The 17,734-nt window shown below is 41.3% G+C and overlaps 1 protein-coding gene across 1 annotated transcript in view; it reads left to right on the top strand.

The window, feature by feature from the left end:
• TLN2 (talin 2) overlaps positions 1–17,734 on the top strand; it is a 403,979-nt gene that overhangs the window by 211,879 nt on the left and 174,366 nt on the right. Inside the window, exon 4 of the mRNA XM_004687721.2 lies at positions 16,385–16,556. Coding sequence (XP_004687778.1) covers positions 16,421–16,556 — 136 coding nt within the window. The 5' untranslated portion in view covers positions 16,385–16,420. The remainder of the gene's footprint in view (positions 1–16,384; positions 16,557–17,734) is intronic.

The raw sequence follows: 17,734 nt of genomic DNA, 5'->3' as shown, positions 1-17,734 counted from the left end.
GCTTTAACTTCTCAGTGCTGTGCTTTAACCTGCTGCACCACCAGGGAGGGCCTGCATTCTTTTTTTAAAAAAAGATTTATTTATGCATAGAAGAACTGGGAGGTAGGGCAGAGGATGTGAGTGTGAGAGGATTCACCAGAGACCAAGTAGGGAGCAGAACAGGTGGATCTACTAAAATACACTGCTAAGGGGAGCAGCATGCAAGAGAGGAAAGGTCTCTGCTACTATGTGGGTCAGCTCCCTTTCTGGGAAGCAAAGTTAGGCTGCAGTGGAGATAATATGAAAATGCTGATATTTAACCCCTAAGCCACCGGGGAGGCCCTAAATGCATTTTTTTAAGAAATGAGCTATGTTTGTGCCCAAAAATACATGACTGGATCAATCAAGAAGATGTGGCATATATATACAATGGAATATTACTCAATAATCAAAACAGATAAACTCATGCCGTTCACAGCAGCATGGATGGAACTGGAAGGGATTATGTTCAGTGAAATAAACCAGAAAGAAGATGAAAATATGAGACAGTTTCACTTATAGGAGGGACATAGGGAGGCCAGATATTGAATAAGGAGAAAAATATTTACAATAATAAAAAGAAGCAAAATTAACTGGAAACTAAATCAGAGATATTTTGTGAAGGTGGGGGGAGGAATCAAAACAGGGGAGGGAAGAGCACAAGAGACTATAGTGATGATGCAGAGATAGATTGGTGGTGGAAATTATACCAGGGCCACCTGAAAGGAGAAAGCATACATTGTACAAACAGGAAGAATGATACAAAAATATATATATAATAAAAAACAACCCAAAAAAACCAAAATGAGCATTTTGTGGATTAAAGATTTGAATGTAAGACCTGATACCATAAAATACATCGAAGAAAACATGGGAAATATACTCCTTGACATCAAGCTGAGAATTGGGGACTTAACTCGAAAAGACAAAATAAATAAATAAATAAATGGGATTACATCAAAATGAAAAGCTTCTGTACTGTGAAAGAAACTTGCATCAAAATGAAATGGCACCCTATTGAATGGGAGAAAACTTTAATATATCTGGCTAATTATCAGAATGTATAAAGAGCTCATAAAACTCAACAACAATAAAGCACAATTAAATAATAGGCAGAAGATCTAAACAGACATTTCTTCAAAGGTGAAATATAGATGGTAATAGGCACAATTAAAATGTGTTCATCATCTCTTACTGGAAAAATGGAAACAAAATAATGAGATCACCTCACACCCGTTAGAATGGCTATTAGCCAAAGTGTTGGAGAGAATGTGGAGAGACACAACCCTGCCTGGTATATTGTTGGTGGGAATGTTATTTGATGCAGACAAACTAGAAAGCAGAATGGAGATTCTTCAAAAAATTAAAAATAGAAATTCCATATGATCCAGTTATCCTGCTTGTGGAAGTGAAAAAATGTAAGACAGAAAAAGGTGAACATCATGTGATTTCACACCTATGTGCTGTACAGAGAAAACAAAGGAATGAACTAAACAAAACAAAAATGAACTTTTAGACTCCAAGACCAGTTAGTGGTTACCAGAAGGGAAAGGCAGTGGGTGAACTGGGAGAAAGAGGACATGGGTATGCTGAAAGATAATATTGGATTTTCACTGGTGAATTTAGTGTATTGGCTTTTAATGATACACACACAAAACTTATAAAAAGTTTTACTGCAGTTTTGCTTCAATTAAAAAAAAGAAATGGGCACTTTATATATACACTGTGCATCATTTCCATTGGAGCAATTGGCTTCCTGCCATAGTAAGAAACAGTGAGGACAAATCCCAGTTGGACTGAAACTCAATTGTCTGTCTCTCTTTTTAATAAATTCCACATAGGATTTTAGAACTAGACTAGTCACAACACCTTTCTGGCTTACATTTTTTCTTCATGTGAAATCTGTCCAAGTATTCTACTGACCCCCTTTTAGGTGAGAAAAAGAAAAGATTCATTCAAGCAGGCATATTAATCTGGTTGTTTGTTAGTAAAGAAGTACCTTTTAGAGTTCCATTAATTTTTTTTTTCCAAACAGATTGAAAAAGAAAAAGATGCATTTATTTATGCATTCAGTACTGGGGTACAGGCCAGAGGTGCAGGGTGGTGAGAGGCTTCACCAGAGACAGTGGGGAGCAGAACAGGCAGATCAATGAAGTACACTGAGGGGAGCAGCGGGCGGGTCAGGAGAGGTCTGCCGCACCATGTGGGTCACCTCAGGGGCAGGGATCAAACTTGCACTTAAGCCAGCTGTAGCCAGTTTGTAGTGTTGCATCCCAACCTGTTGTGCCACCAGGGAGGGCCCATCCAAACAGAATTTTGTTAGTTATTCATAGTAAAAGCTGCTAATACATGGTCAGACTTTTCTAGTGATAAGATCTTTGCTAAGTTTTACAGTAAGTTTGCATGAAGACCCTGCCAGTAGCTTCCCTCCGGAATCCTGAGGTCAAGTAACCTTCAGTAGTGGTGTTTTCATAGACACCCTAGTGTCTAACTTTAGGTCCCCATTTTTTTTTCCAATATGCTTTGTCCTGGAATGAGTTAAGACAGTGAAAGGAATATACTTTACCCTTGCTGATAGGTGGTGGCCATCTTAAAACAACTATAAATCTTTTAGAGTGTAAAGAAACTGGCCTAATTTTTTTTTAACAGACACTGCAATTTCTTTCAGATGCTCCTTTCTCTTTATTAAAAAGAAAGGAAAGGAAATCAGATGAAACTGCATTCACCTGTTGATTAAAAGCTGCTGAAAATCTGCTGGGTGCTGATAATTAGAATTGTGGCCCTCCAGAAACTCGCCCTTGTTTTTGGAGAACAGGCTCAGAAATACCAAGCATTCAGTTTTCATACAATACTAACTCATTTGCCAGACTCTGTGCTAGGGTGTGAAGTCAGAGTCGTCTTAAGCGTCATAGGCGTGAGTGCTGTATGAGAGGAAGAAAGGGTGGGACATAATGAGCCTTCAATAGGGAGTAGAACTTACAGGGGACAGAACAGTGAGTGCACCTGTAGGAATCTATCTGGACTGCTACACTCCCTCTTCTACCCACACTGGTTATCTGTGGAGGGTTGAGCTTCTGCCTGACATTATTCCTGACTGACTCAATCCAAAGCTTCTTCATGTCACAAATACCTCTGATCTTTTTGTGTCTACTTCCTTTGGCTCTCCTAGAGTATCCTCTCTCTGAGTGCAGGGCTTATCTTATTCTGCCTCATTTCTTCTCCAGAAGCACTCAGTGAGGTTACCAGTACACTATGAGAGACTGGATAATTAGAGGTGGAGCAAGAAACTGCCAGCTCCCTTTTGCTACTTCCACCGTAGCCCTATGATCTGAGCATGATTTTCACTATATCCGTGAGATACTTGTGCCCTTGACATTTATGTCTGCAACCTAACGGGGTTGTGTTGCATATGGGAACAGCGTCCACAGAAGGTCATGAAAATGACTCAGTTGAGGAAAGGAGTATTATGGAACTGACTGGCATGGAAAGATCTGGGGTGCTTCCTGTCCCTGTACAAAAGAAAGGGAATTATGTAAGAGTCTTCCAGGTCATTCAGTTGCATGAGAATTAGAGTAAGTGATTTGTGTTGAAGTTGACACTTTAAATGTTAAAATAAATAAATGTTTAAGAACTAAAGTAAAATAAACCAAACTAAAAAAAAAATAGTTTTACCATTCTAGTAAAATAACAGTCTGTTTCATTTTGGCTTGTATGAACTCTAAAGTCTGCATCTCTTTAATCATATCCTGCCATGTAAGTATTTTCTATACTGCATGTAGCTCTGTTGTGTAGTACTTTAGCAAGTCAATAGACTCACATTAGAGTTCCACCACCATCACTTACTAGCTTTGTGACCTTGGGCAGAATTTACTCATATTTGTGCCTTTACCTGTGTCAACGTCTACATGCACCTAGGCATACATTTATATGATCATATACACAATGATCCTGCCATTTCTTTAGGAATCTTAATCCTTTGTCTCCCTCAAAGATTCTTCTCTGCATTGCTTCTTTCATTTCTCAGCTTTATCTTAGCTATTGTTGAACTTGTTTATTCGAGAATATGTCTTATTTGTTTAGATAGTTTATATTACCTTAAAATAATCTTTAAAATACTGTGCCATACTCAGCTGTGTTGTTGTGTTTCATCATTTTTTTTAAATAAAAAGTTAATACTCATATTTCAAACTAAAGGAATAAAAATTGGGAAATTATGACTAGGAATACAGAAATAGGATTTTCTGTAATTTCGTTAAGATGATGTCTACTGGCCCTTCGTGGTGGCGTAGCAGGTTAAAGCACAGCACTAAGAAGCTAAAGCCACTTCAGCATGAGTTCAATCCCCGCTACCCTGGAGGTGACCCACATGGTGCCACTGACCTCTCCTGACCCACCCACTGCTCTCCTCAGCAGTGTACTTTGTAGATCAGACTGTTCTGTTCCCCACTCTGTCTCTGGTGAATCCTCTCACTGCCCCTGCACCTCTGGCTTGTACCCCAGTTCTATATGCACAAATAAATAAATCTTTAAAAAAAAAAAAGATGAAGTCTACTGCAAACATAATTGATGGTTAGATATTGAAAGCTATTTCTTTTTCTTTTCTTTTTTTTTTTTTGTTTTAAAGATTTATTTATTTATTCATATGGAACTGGGGTACAGGCCAAAGATGTGGAGGGTGAGAGGATTCACCAGAGACAGAGTGGGGAGCATTACAGGCAGATCGACGAAGTACACTGCTGAGGGGAACAGCGGGCGGGTCAGGAGAGGTCTGCCACACCATATGGGTCGCCTCTGGGGCAGGCGGGAATCGAACTCATGCGGAAGTGGCTTTAGCTTCTTAGTTCTGTGGCCACCAGGGAGGGCCCACAAGCTATATCTTTTGAGATCAGGGACAAGTCAGGGATGCCTACTGCATCCATTTTATTCAACATTTTACTACAGGTTGTCTGTCTATTTCAGAAGATGAGAAAAAAGAAATAAAGCATACAAGATTTGAAGAAAAAAATAAAAAATCATCTTTGAGAAGGATATGATAATGAGTAAAGACCAAATAATCCAGTTATATTAGGATTTTATCATTTCATGTCATCTCCTGTAAGGGTCTGTTTGTTTCGTCCTGGTGTTCTGATGAAGAAACATTTATGTATATAGAATGAAATTTTATCTGGTTTTGGCACTTTAAAAGGCAAATCTTACCCTTAACTCACTGATAAGATTGCCACAACATTTGACTTGGCTTTATTTTATTAAATATAGGAAAACTCCATCAGAGCACTTCAATTTAGTTCATTTCCTTTTGGTAATTCTGGTTTGGTTTACTGGGCAGCGATAGAGACTTGGATTACAGAAAGCAGAACAAAGATAGTCTCTGCATCCACACTATTTTCTTTAATAAAATCTAACCTAATCCTTTTTTCCTGTCATTTCTACTGTCTGCAATATATTTTAAAATTTATGTAAAAGCATTTCTTTTCTGCCTCTTTCCTACAAATCTGATTTATTGCCAGGGCCAGATATTTCCCCCCTATTCATGTCTTTGTCAACTCTGCCTTTTGTTATGGTCCCTGTAGCCTGAGTCTTTGTTAGTAGGATTGTTCGTTGAGGATAGACTGAACTATAAAATCTAGATTGATTATTGGTTTTCCCGGTTGTTAATGCATATTCATTTAGCTAACCCATAATCAAACTGCTGCTAGCTATACATTCAGATTCCATTTTTCTTGTTTTCATAAAACTGTCTCTGTTGCTCTATAAAAATATTGATGATTCCTTAAAAAATAATCTGAAGAAAGAATGGAAGAATTTTAAATAAAAAAATGTTCTGCAGCCTTACTAATAATAGTGAATACTTGCAAGTGATTGATAATAAACAAAAGCAAAGATACAGCTAAATAAATTATGTCACCTTGCATTGCAATATTATGTAACTTGTAAACAGTGTTTGCAAAAAGTTTACAATGCTGTGAGAAATGATTACTGAATAGTGAGAGTAAGGATAACTACAGAGTATAGAAATACATAGAGATTGTCATCTCAAATACATAAAGGCATGGAGAAAAGCTGGGATGTGATACAATGTGAGAAGTGCTTACTTTTGGGTAGGTGGGGCCAGATAGAATCCTGGATCCTGACAGATCTTGGTTTATACACCTCCCCATCCCCACACCTCCCCCCATTCTGTTACTTAGGAGATATAACCTTTCAAGTCTCATTATCCAGGGCAAATAGACCTCTCACACAGAATTGTTAAGTAAAGTGCTTATTAGTTCAGCTGTGTATGACACATAATAATGCAACATGTGACAGCTCAGTTGTTAATAAAAAACATTATAATTTCTCCTATTTTGCCACTCTTCTTACACAAATATACATTGATTTTTCTATGTTTCTCTCTGCTTTGAATAGCACATAGTAGGAGGCAGAGACCCCATCTCTGGCCTCTTGTCAAGTGACATAATTTATGTATGGTGACAGCCTCGCCAGGGTGAAGTTTAAACTCCTTAGCACACAGGGTTTTCCTGAAGATTCAGTGACTTGACATATAGGAAAAGCTTAAAATCACTTTTATATGTTTGTTGCTATTAATGTTAATTTAAAAAAAATCGAACTATATGTGTTACTATTTCAAACCTACATTCAGACTATGGGAAAGATTCTGTAAAGAGAGACATACACTGATGAGAACTGGGCTTGCTGTTCAAGTGAAGACTGGGAAGCTACATGCTTAACTGAAACATTCCAAATTTTGGATACCAAATGATGATCTTGGAGTAGTGGCTACAGAAAATGAGGATGTTTGGAAAACCCAATCTGGTGTGTAAGCCCTTGATAGATACTGTGATGATATGTCAATGGGCTTTGAGTCAACGGAGATACAAAATTTAGTCAAGTGTCTTGAATTCTTTCAATCGTCCACATCAATGCCAGATATTTAGATCTGGGCTATAACAGAAAAGCCTTTGTGTTTGGGGTTAATGGATTAGCAAACGTGAATTTGCTACTTATCTCTGCTAATCCATTAACCACCAATCAAAAGGTCTGTTCTGTATAGATAAAACCTTGCACTATGACTGCCTTTTAGGTGGTGTGGATTTGTAGCTATTAATTCGCTGATCAGAGTCAGGGAGAGGAAGGGAACTGGCAGTGGGAAATTGCTTCCGCTTCTTAAGTGAAGCCGAACATGGTAGTTGGTGTCATCACTTCGCCTTCCCCAGTTGATGCTGCTTAGGTGGGTGTCCTTCAGGAGGGGTGTCCTAGTGTAGCCTAAAATGAAGTACAACCTCAAAGACAGGGACATGAGAAGGAACTTGTGTGCAGTTCTTCTCTCACATTCTTCCAGGTTCAGCCTGGGAAACACAAGCTTTTTTTTTTTTTTTTTAATAGATCTTTGTAAAACAAAGCTCTCTTTTCCCAAGTAAAAGCTAATGTCTATACCCATCCTTGCAGTTTCAGTGCTTGTGTTTATCTGCCTCAGCAGTAACCTAGAGAAAGTGTTTTCCTGGGATTTTACAGACTTGTCACCAAGGGTCAGAATAAACAAATAATGAGGTGAGTTTATGCCCAGTTAGCCAAACGAATGATAATTAATTCCCAGTTCTCCTGGTCTTGACCTTTACTTTTATTTTTCTTGTTTTTTTCTTGGGCTTGACCTTTTATTTTTCTATACTATTTTTGTAAATTGTCTCAAATCATTTGAATAAGTTAGGGTAGCAAAGAATTCAAAAACCACACATCTTTAATATGTAAGAGGAAGAAACTAGCAGGCTAAAAGGCTAGACTCCAAAGGGACTAAGAAGTTTCAAGGATCTACTCTGCTGTCAATAGCTACAGGTTGACAGTAAGAGAGTTGGAAAGACAACGGCCTTCTTAGTAATCTGACAGGACTCAGTGGGATATTCTGCATGCAGGCCAGGAATTCACCTGTCTGCCCAGATTTCTTGTCTGTCTGTGAAGTGAGATATAAAAATAAGCAATTTTACTTTCTAGCCTGCTGAATATACAAGTGGAGTGTTATCTGTGAACATGCTCTGGGACTCTTGAATGCTGGTGAATTTTAGGTGGGTCTCCTCCTGTTGTTCAGCAGGAACATCAACCAGGGAGGGCTAGTGCAGGAGTGAGGGTTTCAGATGATTGCTGAGAAAAAGGGGTCCTGCCAGCTGGGGCAGGTAGAAGTAAAATCCCACATTAGACTTGAAGGGTAAATAATAGGAGCAACTAAAAACCAAGAGCTGCATTTTGTACAGGTGTGCCTCACAGGCTCCAGTCAATTCCTTAGGGATGAACAATATATCTGTTAGTTTTGTTAGGACAGAAAGTTCTTACATTGTGATTGGGAGATGGAAAATGGGTGGATGAACCCTTGATTCTTGAGCTAAGCAATTTGACCCTGCTTGTCTATATACTTAAATGCTATGTGCATTAAAATCAACACTTAGCAGGCCCTCCCTGGTTGCACAGTGGATTAAAGCACAGCACTAGGAAGCTAAAGCCACTTCAGCATGAATTCGATCCTCACCCCGGGAGGTGACCCACATGGTGGTGCAGCGGCCTTTTCCTGTCTCGCCCACTGCTCCCCTCAGCAGTGTACTTCATCGGTTGGCCTGTTCTGCTCCCCACTCTGTCTCTGGTGAATCCCCTTATCCCCCCACTTCCGGCCTGTACCCCAGTTCTGTATGCATAAATAAATAAACCAACCCTTAGCAAAAATTTAGCACTATGAAAACAGGTGTCTGTTCCCTTCTTTTCAGCAGTTCTTTTTCCTGCATTGCCCTGTTGACTGGCCCTTCCCAGGAGTGCTAAGAGTTCTGGATTAGGCTGCTGCACCTGCCCCTCCACCCTCAGTCTCCTGATAACCCTTAATAAAGGGTGGTTCTGAGCTAATTTGTCAAAAGGTTCTGAAACTTAACATTCAAGGATAGGGATCAGTTTTAATACTCACTTTCATAGCAAGGTTACCCTGGGAACAGATTTTTATGAGCAACAATATATTTAATGGTGGAATTTGAGGTGTCAGTGCCAGTAGCCAAGTGGGGGTGGTACATCTGTCTCCTTAGAGAGCTATAACCATGCAGCATGCTTTGGCAGGCCCTGTTTGTATCGTGAATTAGGAAGCTCTAGTTGTGGTTTTCAAGCATTGTGACCTTGGGAAGGACCCTTGTTCTCAAGATTCTCTATATGAAAATGGAAAATGATATCAAAGTCTTTCCCCGTATTATATTTCTGTCTTCTGCATTGTAAGTGTGCTTTCTTGATCTTCGATGGAGGTGGGGATGCTGATTTGCCCCACTCTACCCCTGCATTAAGTAAGTACACATTGAGCCCTACTCCGTGGCATGGGTCTTGTGGGAAGCAAGACCATGGTCACTGCCTTTGGGCAACTTCTCATTATTCCCAGCTAGTGTGACTTTGATTCCTTCCCGAGTTTCTCAGTTGTCAGGAGGGTAAGCTCACGTGTCCTCTGCAACAGACTGTGGAGTTTGGGTGTTAGCCCTTTGTCCATCCTTTAGTCACAATGTTAGAGTGGGTAATTTCTAATGATGAATTTGGAAAAAAAATCTGTTTAATCTTTCCATGGAATACATACTAATTCCATAAACATTTATAAAGCATTTACCATGTGCTGGGCATTGTGCCAGGACCTTGAAATTTAAAAGTGCCTATGACAATGCAGTCCTTGCTGTCACAATTGGGGAAGATGCTCCCCTCATGGCGAATGTATTCCTGATACCGTGTTGTGTATACACCTAATGCTTGCTTACCGGCCACAGGTAATAATAATAGCTGTGTGGGTTAAAGGACATGTTCTGTTTTCACAAAGCCCTCCTGATTCCCTCCCTCCTGGCTGGAATTTTTATTGCCCTGCCTGACCTGCTGCTAAGTTCACACCTGTGAATGCTGAATCATTTCTGCTGGTCCCCTTCACCATTAACCTTTTAATCACAGTGCTTTCTAACCAAAGTATTCAAAGTCCAACAATAGCCCAGCCACCTCCACCTTCCTGAAGAACTTAAAGGGGATTGTCCAGAAATGTTCTGATTTTCTTGTCTCTCTACTCTGCCTGCAGAAGGGAGCATGATCATGTGGCTTTGCCCATAGCAGACTGTTATCCACATGGAAAGTCACCTCTCTTCCTTGGCCCCTAGGTGCCTCAGTTTGTTCACTTATTGCTTTCCTAGAGCTTCCTGTTGGCTGGTCCTTTCACAAGTTCTGGGCATGGAAGACTAGGACGGTCTCCTATTCAAATTCTACCCTCAGGGTCTTCACTCATTGGGAAGAGAGATGAGGTACCCAATGGGACAATAAGATTGTAAAGTTTGATTGGGGATGAGATGAGAAATAGGACATGCAGCTGCCCTCCTCTGATGCCCCTCCTTTACTTGAAGACAGATGGCTCCCAGTGAACAGGCCTTAGCCTCCTGGACAGTGGCAGAGGGGCACCTCTGTGCCTGATTGGCTTCATATGTAGAGTCTGAGTGTTCAAGGTGAACCAAGTATCTGTACACAGACACCATGGAGGGCACGACCCTGGCTTTTGCTTTTGAGACTCCTTCAGAAAACTATGACCCAGTCAAAGTGGGCTTTCAGTTGGCAGTTGAACTATCTCCCTTCCTCTATTGCAGGAGAGCAGGTAAGGTTTGAGACAAGGGGAAGCTCTTTCCTGGGATTTCTTTGAAAGATCAAAATTGTTCACAGGAGACTGAAATGTAGACACAGATGAATGATAGCTTTTATATAGACCCATATTTTATGTTGGCATTTGGTTCTGGGATGCACGCTGTTATCAAATAGGATTTTATTTTGCTTGCTGAGAGGGGACCACACTGAAGAGTGGTGGTGGGGGGCGGGATGGATACGGCCATTGTAATTGGGTTCAGCAGTCTTCCAGCGGTTCAGATGGAGCCAGTGGCTGCTGGTAAAGAGAGGATGAGGCTGAGTAGCTCTTAGTCTCATGAAGATCCAAGGGCCCATTGAGCTATGGTGGCCCGGCCTGTGGTGCTTGCCAGCTGAGTACACCTGTGTCCTGTAGGGGTGTGTATACTGTCTGTGGGGTCTTCTGTGGTGCGCAGTGCATTGGGCAGGGTGCTTTGACAAATCCCAAGGCAGGGGCCTATTGTGGTGTCAGCCCTGCCCTAGTCTGTAATAGCATCTGGTACTGAGTAGATGCAGGAGTGGTTGATACAGTATACTATTTCTCCAGTGCCCATGACTAATATTAATAACAAACTCTGACCATGTCCCTTCTGTATACCTTTGACATGTATTAACTTACTGAATTCTCTAACAACATTAAGGTAGATGTATTATTGTTAGATCTACTTTGTAGAGGAGGAGAGTGAAGCAGATTACAGTCAAGTAACCAAGTCAGATTCATGAGCTGGTAAGGCAGGCATGGGAGAGCATACCTCTTAGCCCTCACCAGGGCGGAGAGCCAAGGGGTAGTTGCTCATCTTGGCCCAGGTTGGGCATTTCTTTAGAAGAAGAGGAAGTATTGGCTGAGTAGGACTTGTTTGTCCCCGGGTGGGCTGGAGTGAGACTAGGCACCCTTCTCTGCTGCCATCATCCTCAGCTGTTTACAGCTCTCTGGGACTGAAGTGTTTACTTTCAAAGGAGAATGTCTGGGTCTCAGCTCTGATTCTGTTGGCTCATCTTCTGCAACAGATGACACAGATGGGTTTTTGGTAACCCAGGTGACTTTCACACAATTAATCGGGGCAAAAATGGTCAGAGAAGAGTTATGAAAAGAAAAAAAGTGCATGTTTTGTTAAACATATGCCCTCTTTGTTAGCAAGAAAACAAACTAAAAATTGTAAGATCCAACAAGATTGCAACCATTCAAATTGGGGTAAAAGAAAAGAAAAATAAGTATATGATTAGAAAACAAAACAGGAATTAGACTTGAACCATGCCACAGGAAGGAACACATACATTTGGCTCTGAGCTTTCTTGCAGTCCAACCAGGAAAGGAAACTGGTCAACTTTCCTGGACTTCTAGCAGGCAAGGCAGGAGTCAGCAGAAGGCAGAGGATACAGCAAAGTGCAGTGAGGCTCACTGGGGGATATCCTAGTGCTGGGTTCCCCTGAAAACTCTCCATGGGGAGAGAGCTTTAATCTTTATCATGGCATGTTGTCAACTGGGTGTTTTCCTTAGGGATAGTCAATGTGTAGTGACCCTTCTTACCAGAGTCGAATACACATGGTCATCTTTAGTTGACATTTCTAGATTGCTGTATGCTTTAGTCCTACCCAATCTCTACCTTTTAAGTCAGGACACTTAATTCCTCTTCACAAGGATCTCATTCTGTTGTGAGTGGTGCTGGAAACAGCTCAGGACCTCGTTCCCCTAGGGATAAGGATTAAACCAACATGCACTTCTATTTCAGTCCTTGCTCAGGTTTTCTCATAGAGTTGATGACCTTGCATGATAACAATAATGATTTTTATAGTCTACTTTTATAGTCTATAAAGCAGTTTTTAGGTACATAATTTGTTTCTTTTCTTTTCTTTTTTTTTCACATCACCATGCAGCAGATTATTGGTCTTGCTCCATACTTGGAAGTGGTAAATCTTAATAAAATAGAGTTGAGAGCAAGAAACTGGGATCTTCTAGTCTTCAACCAGTGTGCAGCTGTCTTTGAGACTAACTGCTGTAGTTTCCTGTTGTTTTGTAGGCTGTGCCTCTATGTAGTGATATTGATGCTTTTTGCAGTAGTTGTTTTGAGATGCTAGAAAAGTTGAATATGTGAATCTCCAGTGTCCTTCACTCTGTTGAAGGTCTGTTTTGAATTCAAGGTAGTGGTTTTCATTCTGTAGCATCCCCTGTGAGATGTTAGGATGAGACAAGGGAATCCCTTGGGAATAGTTGGCCAACTATGAAGTGTCTGCTGGGAGGCTCCTTTCATGAGAACTGGTCTCTTCCTTCTCTCTGACGTGCCCAAAGAAGAGAAGCAATGGGCCAAAAGACCTGAGGCTTCTGTAGACCTGGACCATGGATTCCTGGTCCAGTGTGCTTTCTGCGAACCAAGTCTCCCTCACTTCGCTCCCACAGACCCACTAGGCAGAGTGGAGATCATATGTGATGAGGGGCCTGCCTCCAGGAAGGGCACTTAGCTGGCCTGTCACTGCTTCTGGGACCACAGTGAGGGGGAAACCACATGCATAAAGATAACATGTTGATTTGCAGTTTGCAGTCACTGCATGAGGTGTACTTTTGGATAAAAACCTTTGAAAGCATAAATCACAGCTACCACCCTTCCCCCCGCCCCCTCTCGCTTGCTGCTTTGGCCCTTTATCTCTGCTAAGCACTTACTGGTTTTGCTAGATTTCCAGGTTGCTTGATTCAACTTGCCAGTTGTATCAGGTCTCATCTTCCCTGAACTGAGGTGAGCATTTAGTACACATGCTCTCTCCCATCCTCTTGGTGCCTGCCTCTCTAAGTTCTCCAGCCTCACATACCACTAAGCCCCTTTTCCAGGCCCTTCCCCTGTCCTCATTTTAGACTGTTGTCACAGACTCCATCCCCAAGTCTCTCTTTCTTCCTGCCCATTCCCAAGTGGTCTTTCTAGTCCCAAGAATTTAAATAGAATGACTCTCCCCTGTTGTATCTCCAGCATTGTACTTGACTTTCTAATTCAATATATTCCCACGAAACCCATTGGAGATCCTTCACCCCAGCCTTGCCTGAGCAGCTTCCTCCCCTTCAGTCCATGGCTTTTTCACTTCTCTAGTTGTTTTGCATGGAAATTATCCTTCATTAGTATATAGATTCTGCTTCGCTCCTTCCCTTCTCTTTCCCAGTTTCCCAAGCTTCTGCCTGTGTTCCTCCATGATTCTGCTCCCACCATCTCCCAGACTTTCCTGCAGGCACCCTGTGATTTTATTTACTCCCTTCTTCCTCATGCCCATGGGTATCTTCAGCATCCACCCAAGCTTCAGTGTTCACTGTCCTGTGGCCACACTCTGTAGTTGTCCTGACACACCTCTGGCTGTACCTTTGAAGCAGAGTGCTCTGCTTGGCAACAGAGGCCATTGATTTACTCTTCATAAAGTCCAGTTATTAGCTGGGGGTGGGCAGCTATCACACAGGGATGCCTATTTCATTTCATACTCCTGGGGAAGAAACCAACCACCCTATCCTCTCCAGTGCATGCCACAAACAGCATCTATGGCAACATGGTTTGATGACCCATCCCCACTGATTTTTGATCCCAACCATGCTCCTGGACTCACAAAACCCCATAATTGTCACCAGCTCCAGGGGACAAACTAACCTAGAGAGTGATTAACATCATACCAATGTTTCAGTTTCTCTCAGCTTTATTTCTCCCCTTTTGTTAAATAGACCTGTAAAAAGAGAAGCGGTAACAGCCCTTTATACATAACTTTAAAAGTCCTTAATGTGGTAGGGTCCTCCATGGTGGCACAGTGGGTTAAAGCTCAGCACTATGAAGCTAAAGCTGCTTCAGTACAATTTCAATCCCTGGCCACGGAGCTGATCCATATGGCGTAGCAGACTTCTCCTACCTCGCCCACTCCCCCCTCAGCAGTGTATTTCAGTGTATCTGCCTGTTCTGCTTCCCACTCTGTCTTTGGTGAATTCTCTCTCATCCCCTGCACCTCTGGCCTGTACCTCAGTTCTTTGAAGCATAAATAAATAAATCTTTAAAAAAAAAAGTCCTTAATATGGTAAATGGAAAATCATTGTATTTTTAAAAAAAACTTAGTTGCCATATCTGCAATGCAGTCACTGCCCAGGCTGTAGAAAATTAACTTCAGTTGGGGCACATTCCCAGTAAACACTGCTGTTTGTTGAGAAGCATGTCTTGACATTTCTCAAATAAGAAATATTTTCTTAGGCAAAATTCATTTAAAATGTAAGCAGAGGTTAAAATGACTTTATTGTTGGTTGATTTAAACAACTGTTTCACGAGACTGTGTACACCCTGTCCATCCACACCAGAGCACTATTTAAACCTGTCTTCTGTATCCAAGCGACCAGATCACCTGTTGTTAGGAAGCCAGCCATCAATCAAGCATGCTGAGAAGCAATGCCCGAGAGGCTCCTACTCTTCTTGCCAGCCTGTGTCCTTTTTGCCTGTTGGCTCCCTCATGGCTCCTTAGCATTCGTAAGTAGAAAGGAGGTCTAAAGGAGCTGGGGCCCAGGTTTACTACCTGTAGATTCTTTTGTAAAAGACAGGGAAGAGATATGAGCTTGAGATTCCCAGATTATATACCCATGCAGCTATAGGATTCTAACAGCTATAATCTGTAAATTCACCAAGATGATGGTGGGCTAAGTCTGTGTTGGGGTCTCAGGCTCAGAAAAGCATGCCTCCCTCAGTGCCCAAGGCACGCGTTGATAGAGGATGCTTTGGTGGGGGGTTACATATGTCACCACTGGATAGAGCAGGTACAGACAGAAACCAAAAAGCCCTGGTTCAAAAGAAGTAACTCAATTACTGGATGTATATTTTAAAAAGAAGTTATTTATGAAATTGTTCAAACCTAGCCTAAGCCTGTCGATTTTCTAAAACTATTGAACTGGCCAAGAAGCATATTAGCCAGTCATTTATCTCAACAGAGTACCAATTGAATTGGTCTTTTCTTCACTTTGAGGCCCCTAAAGAGTGAGACACTGTCTAGCACCCTTGGTGATTAAAATCAGCCTTTCTGGGGGAAAAAAAAAAATCAGTCTTTCTGGCCTCATTAGTGATAGCACTGCATTGGTCTAGCATTGATACCTGCTCAGGATTCAATTCCTTTGTGACTTATGCAAGGATGAATCACTGTAGCTGCTCTTTTTAGATGTTTAGATGGAAACCGAAGCAAAGCGGCCAAAGTGACTTGCCCAAATTTACACAGTCTCCCAGTGGAATTGGGCCTGGAAGCCAACACTTCTGGTACATGATGTGGTGGAACAGCTATGCCTTGAAAAGCACCAAAGAGGGACATTCAGGCTTCTTCAGGTGGGGAGGGCAAGGGAACACTGACACTGCTGCCAGAAGCTTCTAAAGGACGTGGATGCCCCAGGCTGTCTGGCTCCCACCCGGAGACAATCTGAAAAAGTCCACTGCTGAGGACTCCCTTGAGGAACCCCAGTTGGGGAGGAGGCTTGGTAAATTTCTGTGTATCTCTCCTCCTGAGGGACTCGACTTGCGGTACTGTGGTAATTATAATTCTGAGTTTATATGCTGCTTTCTTGTTTTGAGATTTCCAAAAGCCATTTTAAAATCTTGCCATGTGAAGCAGTTTCTTTAAATTGCTGTTCTATATTCTCTTTCCATTTTAAAAGCTGATCTAGAGTCTGGTGTTTTCCTTGAAGTCAAACCATCATCATGAATATCAAGGTTTATCTGTTTGTGTCTTGCAGACATTCTAAGTGAAAGTTTTCAACCCATCTTGGAAAATGGTGGCCCTGTCCTTAAAGATTTGTGTCCGCCACTGCAATGTGGTGAAGACCATGCAGTTTGAACCATCTACAGCCGTGTACGACGCATGTCGAGTCATTCGGGAACGGGTACCGGAGGCACAAACCGGCCAAGGTAGAGCATTGGTTATTCGCTGGCTTCTGGAATGTTTGCATGTCCTTTGCTAAATAGCTAAAATAAATAAATAAATAAAATAACAACCAGAGGCTCTCAGTGGTGCATGGGCTGCTAGCATATATGTTTTAAATGAAAAGCCTTTTTAGCCTGGATACTCCTTGCTTCCATTGTGACGCTTATGGTGATGGTGCCCATGTCTGCTATGTTGTGTCATCACAACCCCATCAGCATGACCCTCTCACCTGCCCCATCATGCTCTGCAGTTTACAGGTCACTTCATGACCTCTCAGTTTCTTTGCCCTATGAAGTACTGATGAAGCTGCTCTAGTAACTATAGCTTCTCTCCATCCTGAGCCCTGTCTCTCATTCAGGAAAACTCGGTTCTTGCAGCTTAAGCAAAACTGGAACTGTCATCAGGATCCAGGGAAGGTTTTATATTTCAAGTATTCTGAGGGGCTTTATACACTTCATCTCAAACATTTAATTAAACCATAAAAGGCATGTTGTGATACAGGTTTAAACAATCCACCACCATTTATCTTGAGTTTAAACAAAAGCCTTTGGTGGATATATTTTTATCTTCTTTTTGCCTTCTCTCTAGACTCATTTCTTTATTTAGTTTAACATTTGACAAGTTGGGATTATTCCCAAATTGATAAGCCTTTAGTGTGAAAGTGAATAGACCTTAAAAATTGGAAGCATAAACTTCAAAAATAACATCAATGGTAATTATAAGTAGGATGGGTCTTCTTGAAAAACATCTGTTTCTCACAAAACTTTATAAACTTTTGGTATAAAAGCATTATTTACATTTTTCAAAACAGTATTATTTTTTGCTTACTCAGAAACAAAAATAAAGTTTGCTCATAGCCTCAGTCTTAATCCAAGAACAGTTATCCAGTCAATTTTTGGTATCTTTACTCTTCTGTCACTGTTTTCCTCCTAAATTTAAAATTTCTTTGGGATGAACAGATTGGGTTGTCAGAAAAGACATCACACATTTTTTTCTATGTTTTCCAAAGGAAAAATACGTCATGACTTTTCCAACCCGGTATATAATTCTGGTGAAGGTATAAATCTTTATAGATCTTGAAGTTGTTTTTCTGAGAAATAGCAGAAACACTGGCCCTCATCTGGGATTCTGATGTTCCTTTGACTGAAATTCAGGAGGAGAG

Source organism: Condylura cristata, unplaced genomic scaffold, assembly GCF_000260355.1.
Source record: "Condylura cristata isolate star-nosed mole 26May11 unplaced genomic scaffold, ConCri1.0 scaffold00023, whole genome shotgun sequence".
Taxonomy (NCBI): Eukaryota; Metazoa; Chordata; class Mammalia; order Eulipotyphla; family Talpidae; genus Condylura; species Condylura cristata.
This window is presented reverse-complemented; position numbering and strand designations above follow the sequence as displayed.